Source organism: Lonchura striata, chromosome 5 (assembly GCF_050655825.1).
Source record: "Lonchura striata isolate lonStrDom1 chromosome 5, ASM5065582v1, whole genome shotgun sequence".
NCBI lineage: Eukaryota > Metazoa > Chordata > Aves > Passeriformes > Estrildidae > Lonchura > Lonchura striata.
The window spans coordinates 19,055,898-19,068,584 of NC_140707.1; the positions used below are offsets into that span (position 1 = coordinate 19,055,898).

Genomic DNA, 12,687 nt, shown 5'->3' on the forward strand with positions numbered 1-12,687 from the left:
TGTCTCACATTTGTAAAACAAATATATGTATTGGTCCTGTGCCCACATTTGGGTCTGTGGCACATCTTCATCCAGAATAAATTAATTACAGGCGAAGGGAAAAGAGCATGTTCCCAAGTGCCTTTGATCTGGGGGTTAAGAGAACTGGTGAGTAAGGCTTTGGTGCAACACAATCTGCTTGCCCCTTCCCCTGCTAAAATTAAACCCAGTGATGTGCACTTTAAAAATAGTCCCATCCAAACTGTCCCAAAACCAGACCAAAAGTTAAAATGGAGCAAAAAAGATAGGAAATGTTGCCTGAAACCATCCTGACTCAGGGCCTCTAGGGCTTATATTCCATGAAGGGAAAATCCACATACGTAAGTTTCCTTGTTCATGCATTTACCACACTGTGCTTTCTGCCTCTGCTGTCAAACCCCCAACCAACCCAGGAAAGATGCTTTTACAGTTCTCCAAAAAACAGCCCCACAGAGACACCCAAGCCATAACCCCCAACATATTCAGTAGCAAAGGGGAATTCAGAATGGAATTAGAACCATTATCTGTAGCCTAGGGGTGAGTGCCACCTGCAAGATGCCACTCAGCAATGGCCCTGCAATTTCCCTGGATGCAAGTGGGCCAGGAAGGACCTGGGTACAGCAAGAGCATGGCAGTGAGAGGAACTTGCAAATGTGGGACACTCGGGGGCTGCCTGCCAGAAGTTGGGAAGCCTGCTGAGCCTCTTTCCTTCTGGCAGAGCCCTTGCATACTCCTGGCTTTGCATTTTTGAGGGTTAAGTGCTGGTCTGAGATTACAATTTAAAAAAAAAAAAAAAAAAAAAGAGAGAAAGCAGTCAGAGAATGGTGCAGAGATATCTGTGTCAGGTTTGCCTGAGTAGGTTTCTGCAGCACAGCACGGGCTCAGGCTGAAACTTTGGAGAGGACCAGGGAATCCCTGTGGGGCGCTGAAAAGGGGAATGACCTGAAATCCTACTCCACCCCCTGTACAAATACTGTAGCCACACAGCGGGAGGTGTAAAAAGTGAGCGCCAGCTATTTTACACCTCACATTTCTAAAAAAAAAAGTTTAAAAATTTGTTCTTTGGGGGCCCGAGTTTGTTGGTGTCTATGGCGACATTCGGAGCATCCCTCCAGGACCAGACCTGGGAGAAGAAGCTTTCCCGGGAGACGGGCTGCCCTGGCTGCCGGCACAGAGGATGGAGAACTTTAACCCTGCTCTCGCAGCTGGGAATCTCGTCACCTTTCCCACCGGGACTGTGAGAAACACGGGGGGTGTCCAAGCCCGCACTTTGGGCAAAGGGGAAACGATCGCGGGGCTTCAGCAGCAAAACCAGCCTCGCTTTTCCTCTTCACCTCGGGAAAAACGGGAAAGTGCAGGGGCAAAAAATAATAAATAAATAAATAAATAAATAAAGATAAAATAAAAAGCCCTGGAAGCGGCGCGGGGGGTTCCGAGCGCGGGGCGCGGCGCAGCGCAGGGCGCGCTGACCTTCGCGGCCGCGCTGTCCCCGCCCGCAGCTGCCGCCGTCGCTCCGGCGCCGCCGCCCCGCGCCCAAGGTCAGCCCCGCCGCGGGTACGCGCGGGGATTGCGCGGGGACTGCGGGGGGCGGCCGGGCGGGGAGAGCCGCGGCGTCACCGGCAGGGCAGGGCAGGGCCGGGCAGGGCGGGAGGAGGGCCGGCTCCCCGCGGAGGGCCGCGCTCCGGCGTGCCGGGCCGGCTGCCGCCCGGCGCTCGCGTTTAAATGTGCCCGGGGGCGGCGGGGCGCTGCGCGGAGCCGCTCCCGGAGCAGCGCGCCCGCCCCGGCAGCAGCGCGGGGGGGTGCGAGGGAGGAGGAGCGGCGAGAGGAGGGATCCTGGCAAGTTCACTTTGGTACCAAGTGGCAGGCGGGCTGCGGAGCTCGGACGGGCGATGGAGAAGGATGAGATCCACCTGCGCAGGCTGCCGGCCGCCGCGCCCTGGGGACCGCGTAAGTCTCGGCCGCCGCCGCGCTGGGGAAGGTGCGGGATGAGGGCGCGCTCCTGCCCGGCCGGGGACGGGCTCGGCGGGCGGCCGCCCCGATAAGGGATTTATTATTAGCGTTTCATCGACTATTTTTAAAAATCCAGAAATAATCGCCACCGAGTACCAGTGAAATGAAATAGCTCGTCTCCCACCTCCCGCTTTCCTCCTCCCGCCTCCCAAAGCGTAAAACAGTGTGAAGTCCTTTTAACCTATATTAATATCATAATTAAAAGCTCGTCTAACCGCGGGAGGCCAATCTAATTATGAAAAATTGCCGGAGTACCAAGTATATGTGACAAATCCTTGAGTTGATGATTGCTGTTAATTCACACCGTGCCGCGGAAGACGAGCTAAAAAAAAAAAAAAAACCAACTTGCTAAATGAAATGGATCTGTCTGAGATTGTCAGTAATGTTTTTATAGAACGGAATAAATCATGTATCTCACTATCATTAACTAATGTGTTCAGCAAAAGAAATTATATATATTGGAAGGGGAAAATACATTCCTTGGCTGAGAAGTTGCAGAATGTTTGGAGCCAATGAGCAGATCATTTAAGTGGTAGGGGGTGGGAATTTCCTTGGCTTCCCTCTGGAAATAAATCACGGCTCAGTGTCTGTGTGCATGCATGTGCACCCACATGCGCGTTTGTATAAAATCTGTGTATAGAAAACCTTCGTGCACACGCACTGGGACACAAATTTTGCAAACACTATTTACTGAATGCATTTTTTCTACTAGCTTGGAGACAATAAAACCAGAACTGAGATGCTAACCAGGAACGTGCTGGAACACTTCTGATTATCCGGCTGAATTGTATACAAATGAAGTAAATTTAGCATGGCACCATTTATAAATTCCATGCTTTACAATCAAAATTCCAAATCTAGCTGTTTGCAGCTAAGAATAGCGCAGGGAGCCCTTTTCTTTACTCCCTCTTTTTGGATTCCCACGAAAACCGTGATCCTAGAGCCTGCTCATTAAATAGCCAAATATTTCACTGGAGTTCAGCCCATTTCTAGAAGAAGTGCTGTTTACTCATCAAACCTAGGCTGGCCAGAGTGTTCAGAATTTAAACTTTTTCGTTAATGTCTGAAATAAAACAGGTGGGCTTTATATCTAAGGAGCAGGGGACAGGGTTTCTGCATGATACTGGTTGTCCCACCTTAACTTCTTCCTGGAAACAAGGAGCTCCAACTTTGCACAACTGCAATGGAAGGCAAGTAGATCATGGGAGGCTCAAGTGTTGTGGCAGTACACTAACAGAGATATCAGTAAGAGGACTAAATGATAAAATAGCACTGGAACTACCATTACTCATGGGGCAGGTGGCAATTTATCACGAGGTAATCACAGTGATAGGGTGGTGAGATCCTGAGAAATCATTTGAGTGGCTTTTTATCTTTGAGAAGCACAGTCTTTTGCAATGACATTATTTAATTTACTGAATCACCCCTTAGCAGCATGAACAACTTCATTGATGAGTTCAAGGAGCAGTTTTGCTCTTGGCAGCATGTGTTTGTATTTCTACTGATAACCTATCCAAAAGAGCTTGTTTGTAAAAGCTGTTTCTAAAATGAAGCTCCTGTCTAATGACATAGCAGCATTTGTGGTATAAATTCATTTTGTGACTTGCTGGAGAGACACGTAGAGACCTATCCTTGAAGTTTTTGCATTCAAATAAATCCTCCTGCAGACAGCAAAGGAAACCTTCTCATTGCAAGGAGTTAGGAAAAAGTTGGGTGCAGCGAAAGGATGATGGAAGACAGCAAAGCAGAAGGGAAACTGTTCCCCTGGGCTCTGGGTAGATACTATCTGTTGCCTCAACCCAAAGTACTGTTTCAGTTATTGCTACAGAGGAGAAAAGTGAGCTCAACACATTATTTTTGGCCCTGTCGGTGGCATGAAAGGACAGGTGTCCTGAGCTACATCTGTGCCCTGAGGAGCCAGGCACCACAGCTGATGCCTGCCAGTTTATTGTGGTGCCCACTCCTTCTCTGTGCATGGCGTAATGAGTGCATCTGCTGAGGATGGGGTGAGGGTCACAACTGGGGTGGGCTCTGGGGTAAGGCAGGGGCATGTTGGCTCCTGAAAGGACTGTGGTGATATCCTGTCACTGGAGAGAAAAGCTTGGAGGCACTGGGACAAGTGCCCGGGACTAAGCCCAGCTTTAGAAGTCAAATCTTTACCCCTTAACCTTTCAGCAGTCAAAAATCCCCTGAGCAAACATCTGCCCCCTTTGAAAACAAACTTAAATTATGTCAGACCAGTGCCCCCAAAAATGAAATATTTCTTCCTCTCTTCTCTGCAAGACCTTGTCCAGCCCAGAGCTGGGAGTTCCAGCATGTCTCCATGGGTTTCTGGTGTGTACAGCCCATCTTTCCCTGGTAGCACTGCAGCTCCTTCCATTAACAGTGAAAATGATGGAGCATATTAAGCTAATAATTAATCAGAGATGACAAGGGACTAATAACTGTATTGATTTAATTAGGACTTCTTTTCCAGCTCGGTAACTTGCAGTCATGCACATCATTAACTTAATATTTTAATTTGTCGTAATAACTTATTAATTCCTGGGGGTGAGCGTGCACAGGGCCAGGGCAGGGCTCTGACTTGGTGCCGGGCTGCAGGCATGTGCCACGGGGAGCATTCCCTGTCCTGCCCCAGGCTGGCAGCAAGCAGGGCAGCCTGGCAGTCCCTGGGAGCTCTGGCAGGGCATCAGGGTGTGGGAAATGGGGCATCGTGTGGTGGATGTGCTGGGAGGATGGTGGAGAGCTCTGGGGCCACACGCCGAGGTTGCATGGGTGTGTGATGTGAAATATGGGGGAAAGCAACGTGCCAAAACAGAAGCAGGCAGCAGGGTAACCCTGGGAAGCAGCAGTGTTTGTTGGCATCGAGAAGGGAAAAATGTTCCTTTTGACTCGAATTGCACCCTTTGGGTTCTGGCAGTTTTGAGAAAAGGAAATGCTTGGGGATGTGCTGTGGTTGGAAAATAAGGCTCACTTTTAATTAGGATCACTTTGGGGAGAGGAAGAAAGGAAGGGGCTGTGATAGGCAGGAAAAGCTTTACTGTGTGAAAGGCTGATGAAAGCCAAATTTGGACCCACTCTCATTTTATTGGGGATACTTGGCACTAACCAGGGCATGGTTGACATCTTACACAGCTGGGTCCTGGGTGAGGTCCCCTGGGATACAGCTCTGACCAGAAACCTCTCCAGCAGGAAGGAGCTGTTCTCACAGAGGTCACAGTGCTGAAGAGGTGCTTGTATCACACTGTACAGCAAGGTCTGTGACTCCTGGGCAAAGAGAACCCCTTAGCCTCCACACAGTGCTCAGCAGCTTTCTCCCTCTTGTACAGGTACTCGTGAATCTTTGCCCTGTGCCTTTGGAAGGCTGATCCCTCTGCTAATATCCTCATTTGCCGCAGAGGGCAGTCAGCGCAGGGGTGAGATCTGGGAAAGCCAAAGGCACCAAGCAGGCTCCAGAGGAAAGCCTGTCCAAAGTCCTTGGCAGTGTCCTCAAGCAAGATGACTGGGAATTTGAAGTACATCTACACTATCAAAACTTGCATTTCATATAGAATTCTTGGGTCAGGGCATAGGTGCACCACTGGTTTGGTGAGCTCTAGGAACAGAAGTCACCACACTCCTTATTTCTTGTGAGTGTTTTCAGGGATTCTGACAAAGCCCTTCTGCTTCACAGCCTCACATTTTATTATACAAGCCATGTCAGCAAAGTGGGATGAAAGAGCTCTGTATGATTTCTGAGACTGCAGGAGGTGTTCAGCTGGCGTGGCATTATTTGCCTCCCTGACCTCACCCATGTTTGCAGCCAAACTGGAGATCAGGACAAGACCTGCAGTTCTGTCATAGGTACAAATCCCAAAGGGAAGGGGCTTTACAAATGACAAATTTTCAGGGGTTGGCAGCTTTGCTGGGGCCCTGTCACGGGGTTATTTTCAGTGGTGCTAAGTCATCTTGTGCCAGCTGTTAGGTCTGAGCAATGCCACTAACACTGCGCCACTTTGTTCTGGTGCTTTGAAGAGCACAGAGATAGTGGTGTCTCCATTGTTCCTGCGAGGTAATTTATGGTCAATGTGGGCCTTTTAGCAACAACCACAATGTCTGCCTGGCCCGGGGGGCTGGGAATACACAGGAAGCAGAGCTCCTCTGCATTAGTCACCAGGTTTAGTCCTGGGCGAGCCCACATGCCCTCAGGGAAATAGATTCTTATTTATTTGGTTTAGCCTTTGATTCGTATCCCTCATCCCTCTATTTCTGAAAGTAGTACTACATCCTGGTGGGAGGGCCAGCCCTTCTCCCTGCTCCCTAACCTCCCTGCACCTTTAGCCTTTCTCTGCAGCAGCTGACCTGTGTCCCCTCTCCGTCCTCATCTTGTCTTTGTTCCATGCCTTTGTGCTGCTCCATGTGTTCCAGCTTCCTTTGCTCTTTCCAGTGGCTTGTCCCTGCCTCTCCTCTGTGACTGGCCCACATGCTAGTGTTTGCTGTCTTCTTTGGACTCCCACAGTTCACATTTTTTGAACTTTCTGTGTCAGTCTGTCCTTCCAGCCATTACGGAAACTATTTCCAGATTTGAGCTGATGGAAAGATAGCAGTAACACCAGACCCAGTGCCATTCCTCTTTAATATCTTTGCCTGCTTACCTTATCTACATATCTGATTTATTCTTGGCAGCTCTATCTGTGCAAGGACCTGGATGTACATTCTTATTCCTATCTGTGGTATATTAATAATTTATACAATTACTGAGATGGCCTTTCAGACTGCAGCTCTTTTCTTTTTTCAAACTGACACAAACACCTATGACTTTTTCCACACAACTGTAAGTGCTCTGTGGGAGTTTAAAAACCTGAACTCTGTTATGAAAAGCCTAAGTGGTTAGCAGGTATCAACTGCTTTTTTCATATCCTATAGATTACTGGACTTCTACCATGACATTAGTGATACACAACAATCTGAGTTATGTATTCCTGGCTCCCAGTCCTGCTGGTTTACCTCTCCCTCTATTTGTATCCTGATGAGTACAGACCAAAACAAGAAAAATCTCTGTTTTCTAAACATGCTGCAAAATATTTGGTGTCCCTTTTACATCTTCATTGACGTCAGCTGATATCTTGCTTGCAGAACAAGCTTGCAATGTGCAATAGGGATCCATGTGTTGATAACTAAAGTTTACTAAGAGAAAATGTGCCGGGAGAGAGAAATTCATTCCACAGCATTCAATTAGTGAAAAAAGGAAAAAGTCTAGCAACTAAATTACATTTTCAGAGCAGATTCAGGACACACTGTTAAAAATTGAATAGGAAGAGCGAGCAGATAGTGACTTCAGTGACATCATGGAGGTAAAATAATGAACTCTGAATACATTTTAAACTCTGCTTTTCAACATGATATTGTAGTTCTATAATTTTCTTAAGAAGTGAAAAGGGAGCCAAGGTAGAAGTTTCAGGGCTAAGCATCATTCAAAGTTTTAGAGTTTTTACTACTTTGAAGTAAGGGTGGTTAAAGACACTTGTCCAGAGCAACACTGACAGTCAGAGAAAAACCTTTTGCGTATTTGTATCTGACCATTTGCACTTTGGCATCTTTGCTGCCCACGTACCACAAGACATGTCGATGAGCATGCCTTGCAATTCTTCCCAGATTTTGGAAGGCAAAGATTCAAAATATGGTGTGACTTTATGCTTGTGGTATGACTGCCCAGAAAAAAAAAAATTACTTCTGCGGGCCATAAGAGATGGAAGCTTTTGTGCAATCCTGTTAAATTCACCACAAGTGCAGCACGGCACTGTTGGCCTCAAAAGGTCTTCCACTGTTGGATTGGTGCTGCTTTGGCAAACCAGCAAGAGGAGGGGAAGGTGTGTGGGTGTCCTGAGGTCACTCAGTGTCTGGGAGTTGAGCATCCAGATCCAGATTTAATCATCATCTCTTTGGTTTTGATTAGCATTGCCACAGTCACAGAATCCCAGTGTGGTTTGTGTTGGAAAGAGCCTTAAAGGTCATCTTGTTCCACCCCCTGCCATGGGCAGGGACATCTTCCACGATCCCAGGTTGCTCCAAGCCTTGTCCAGACTGGTCTTGGACACTTCCAGGGATGAAGCAGCCACAGATTCTCTGGGAATCTGTTTCAGGGCCTCACCACCCTCACAGGGAACAATTCCTTCCCAATATCCCGTCTGAACCTACCCTTCCTGTTTGAAGCCATTCCCCAAGGGCACTCCAGGCCCTTGTCCAAAGTCTCTCTTCAGCTCTCCTGGAGCCCCTTTAGGCAGTGGAAGAAGCTCTAAGGTCTCTCCAAACCTTCTCTTCTCCAGGCTGAACAGCTCCAGCTCACCCAGCCTGGCTCTATAGATGGCTCCAGCCCTTGGGGCATTTCCATGGCCTCCTCTGGATTAATTCCAGCACATCCACATCCTTTCCAAGTTGGGGCTCCAGAGCTGGATGCAGTGTTTCAGAGTAGAAGGGCAGAATTCCCTCCCTCACCCTGTTTGCCACGCTGTTTTTGGGACATCCCAGGACATGTTGGGCTTTTTGGGCTGCCAGCAAACCTTGACAGCTCAAGTTGAGCTTCTCTTCAGCCAGCAACCCCAAGTCCTCCTCAAGGCTGCTTTCAGTCCATTCTCTGCATCTGGGGATTGCCTCAACCAGGATGCAGGACTTGGGCTCTCCATATGGAGAAGGCAACCTGGACCTTGGGCTATTTTCCCTGGTGTTTGACCTGGTGTGGGCACTGCTGATGGAAGGTGTGTGGACAGCACACACTTTTCCTATTAATTTCCTTGTTCATGATGTACCAGCTGGTGCCAAGGTGCATCTGTAGGGAGGAATCTACTGCAGGACCACTGGAAGGGGGAGACCAAGCAGCTGCAGCCTGTGTGATGACAGCACACTTTCCTGCTAGTGGAAATGACTCCGTTATTGTCTGTATCCTGTGTTCCTGGCACCGAGTCTGGGACTAGTCTAAAGAAGGCAAATGCTTCTCTGTGAGTAGTCTGAATGCTGGTATGTGGTCAGCAAACCCCATCCAGATGCTTGTATCTCACTGCAAACTTTTGGATGTTCTTCTTCTGATGAATGGCAAGAACAGGTTACTAAAAATAAATGAATGGTTTTCCCTTTTTACTTCCTGTGACTTAATATACTTTATTTATCTATATAGCTACTAGTCATCATCATTCTTCAGCTCACAAGAGCATAAACAGAAACGAGCCTGAGTCACAAAGTAAGGACGTGGAACCAGGCTTTTTCCAGGATTTTCGCCAGGTGTCGGAGTTGCAGCTCCAGGGTCAGTGAGGGAAAGGGCTGGCTCTGGGGTTGTGCCTCAGGGGTCTCACACATGGCATGGGCAGCATGGAGGGGAAAGCTGCTTTCTGCATCTGCCTCTAATGTGGTTGACCTTGCAGCTCTGTGCAAAGTGTTTAAAAAAAATATCATTAGAAGTGGAATTCTTGAGGTTAATTGATCACTAAGTAAGAAAAGTGAGATTCCAGTCAATTATTCCTCTCACACTATTCCTAAGGTCCATCAGACCAACATCCAAAGCATTACTTTTCTTTAATCATCTCAAGCAATATATGTTCACAAATTTATTCTCCTAGGGCATACAGTCAGTTCATCATGCTTCTGCCCCAAACCTACCATAAATTTGAATCAAACAGACCTGAAAATAAATGACTGTTATCAGGAATTTTAGGTAGAGGTCTCCTTTGGGTGAAATTTAAGGCTGCTTCTGTACAGCAGTAGCAGAAGATGCTGTAATTTTGTTCACTCATTAAAAATGGTGAGTAATCTAAGTTAAAACATGCTGAGCACCATTTCCTTTTCCAGGATATGTCTTGGGAATACCTCTCCTACTGGCAAACAGAATAATGAAGAGTGAGTGTCCATATACTCCATTTTTTTTTTTAAATCAGCATAACTGATTGTACAGAGGGTGTGAATTCAGTAATCCTTAATTTATATTTCAACGTTTCTGGGGTTTTGGGTATCAGCACTGTACTAGCAGGGTTTTGTTTGCAGGCTCCCACAATTTGTCTTTTAGGGTATAGCATTGACAGGGACATAGATTTGAAATGTTATTTCATCTTTGAATCTTTATTGCTGTCAATAATCCATTTGCCAGAGAGCTGAGGCCAGCTAAAGGCATGAGAAAGCAGCTTGAGGTACATTGCCGGGACACACTTCAGCTAACAGAGACAACTCTTCCTACAGATTTCACATTCAGTCATTTTGGAGAAATATTGGACTTCATGTGCTCTGAGGTGTTTTAGATGATGTTTGGGCTCTTGGAACAGAAACAGATCCTGTTTCGGAGCAATTGTACTCAAGGATACACAGGAGATCCTTCTTTAACTCCCAGGTTAAGAGGCTGAACACCAAAATCATGTCCCAGCCCTTTTGTATGTGCTTTAGAAGGTATTTCTGTATCCACAGATGTTGGAAGACTTCACAAACTTTAGGGAGACATTGTGAGAGCCCATCACTCCATTTGCATTGCATTCAAGTTGCAGAACTTCTGGCATATGACAAGAATGAATATGTTGAATTGATGGGTTTGATGTCAACAGAGAACAAAACTGTCATTTTAGTTCACTTGAAATGGATCCAGTTGAGAGAACATTTGTCCAGGATAAGACCCTGTGCACTGTGTAGGTGAGGAACAAGCAGAGTGCTCTGTGTCTGGCCCAGATCATACAGGGTAAAACTGTTCTAGGTGCTCCTTACTTCAGAAATGGAGTTTGAGCTACTGGCCCGTGCTTATTCACTCTGCTGCTTACTTTGTAGGGGACTGAGGAGTGCCATCACACTGAAAAAAATAAATAGCTTATTTTGTAAATTTGCAGCTGATCATTTTCTTTTAAGCATGAAACTGCTTTCTCAAACACACTGAAAATAATGACAAGTCATTGGCTACAAGAGAAATTGTGCTCTGTTCTTACAGTGCCGTAATGACTTGTCTCTTTTGTGTTGTGATAAAGTATCTTTGACTAATCTTAACCATTTAAGCCCATCTAACAATATAAATGAATAGTTGGATAATGAAAACCAGAAACCATCTACTAATTACCAGAGGAAGAGCAGAAACAGGTTTTGGTTTAGGTTTTAAACATCATTACATACCAGAGGCATAGAAATCAAATCTAAGCCTTTTAAAGCTAGTAGTTCCTAAATGGCAGATGAAATAATTTAATTTTTAAAGCTTCTTTTTGTAGCATCTTGCTAAGAAACTCTCAGAAGAACCAGATTATAGTTTCTAAAACAAGATCTTTGTTGTCTTGATAATATAAATTAATGAAAGCTTTTCTTTTTCTCCCTTTTCAGTACATTTTCTCAGAATAGTTCCTGGGGGCTGTGTCCTGCAATCCCCTGTACCCTCTGGCCCTCATCCAGAGAAGCACTTAAGTGTTCAAATAGCCCTGGTTTTGGTAGCAAGTGGGCAGTTGAGCAGGAGAGCCTCGTGTGTGCCCCGACAGCTTCCATGCCTCTGTGTCTAAGGGAAATGTGCAGCAGCTTCCCACCTTCCACGGCACCTTCTCCATCTGGCATGAGCAGCGCTTATCTCCCCAGCCCTGCCCTTCATTCACTGAGCATCTGTGCGAGGGGTTTTAAGGGTTCTTTAGCTGAAGTGAAGATCTATCTCTGCCTTCGGGGAGCTTCTCATGAGCTCTGCTCCAGCGGAGGCTTTGCCATCCAGTTTGGAAGCAATGTCTAATGGTAGCTGAGGATTTCAGCTCCTCATCAATCACGGCACTAGGTCTTTGCAGCAAAACACAGCTGAAGCAGTTCCTGGGAGCTTGGGATTGATTTCAGTCCAGCAATTACTCAGTATTGACTGACTTGAGCGGGTTTTCCGTCAGGAGCAGAGTTGTTTGCGGGAAGTTTCATGTTTTTCCTGTGGCAAATAAACTCAGGGACCCTATAAACATATTTCAACCTCAATGTGAACGATCTGATGTTAAAAAAAGAAAAAAGCTTTTAAATCCCACATATTGTATGTGTGTAGTCATTTAATATTGTAAGTAGGCAAATAAATACTTTTCATTACCAGATTATTACAGGGGAGTGTCTTTCCTCTGAAGTATGGTGTTGCTGTCAGAGCAAAACAGGGAGTTAATTCCAGCTTTCCCCCTTTTTTGAGTGCTCTTTCTGTTTCTTCGCACCACATTTTTCTTGCCACTGGTTTCTTTGTTACTTTGTTACTTAAAAAAAAAAAATATTAAGATTCAAAGGAAGGAGAAAAGAGAATATTAGAGAAACTAAGACCAAACTGGGTAGATAAAATGTTTCAGCTATCCACAGGCAGGAAATCTGAGCTTTTCTGGAACCTGAAAGAGTCCTGAAGCAGCCTCGTTATTTTTATATATTTATTTCCCTGTTTAACTGTTCTGCCTGTTTTTCCCACGTTATCATCAAAGTGGCCCCAGAAGGGGCAGTTGTGAAACAGAAACTATCTGTGAGCAGAGGAACAAAAACAGAGCTTTTGTTAAGCCTGGTTTTAGCAAAAATAAACAGCTTTAATTGCCACAAGTGTTTGCAAATGTTGCTGTTCTCTTCTAAGTGTGTTTTAATATGGGGGAGAAAATATGAAAAAGCAAGAAGAGATGTTGGTGGCAGCTCCATCTCTTGAAACTTGGATTGAAACCACCAGTGATGATGGTTTCTCCCTCT

The 12,687-nt window shown here is 46.2% G+C and overlaps 1 protein-coding gene across 4 annotated transcripts in view; it reads left to right on the top strand.

The window, feature by feature from the left end:
- Positions 1 to 1,788: 1,788 nt before the first annotated feature.
- ANO1 (anoctamin 1) overlaps positions 1,789 to 12,687 on the top strand; it is a 70,939-nt gene continuing 60,040 nt past the window's right edge. For 2 of the 4 annotated variants that reach the window (XM_085581246.1, XM_085581247.1), the window contains exon 1: positions 1,789 to 1,965. In XM_085581246.1, coding sequence (XP_085437372.1) covers positions 1,908 to 1,965 — 58 coding nt within the window. In that variant the 5' untranslated portion in view covers positions 1,789 to 1,907. The remainder of the gene's footprint in view (positions 1,966 to 12,687) is intronic. The other 2 variants (XM_085581244.1, XM_085581245.1) reach the window with 1 other exon arrangement.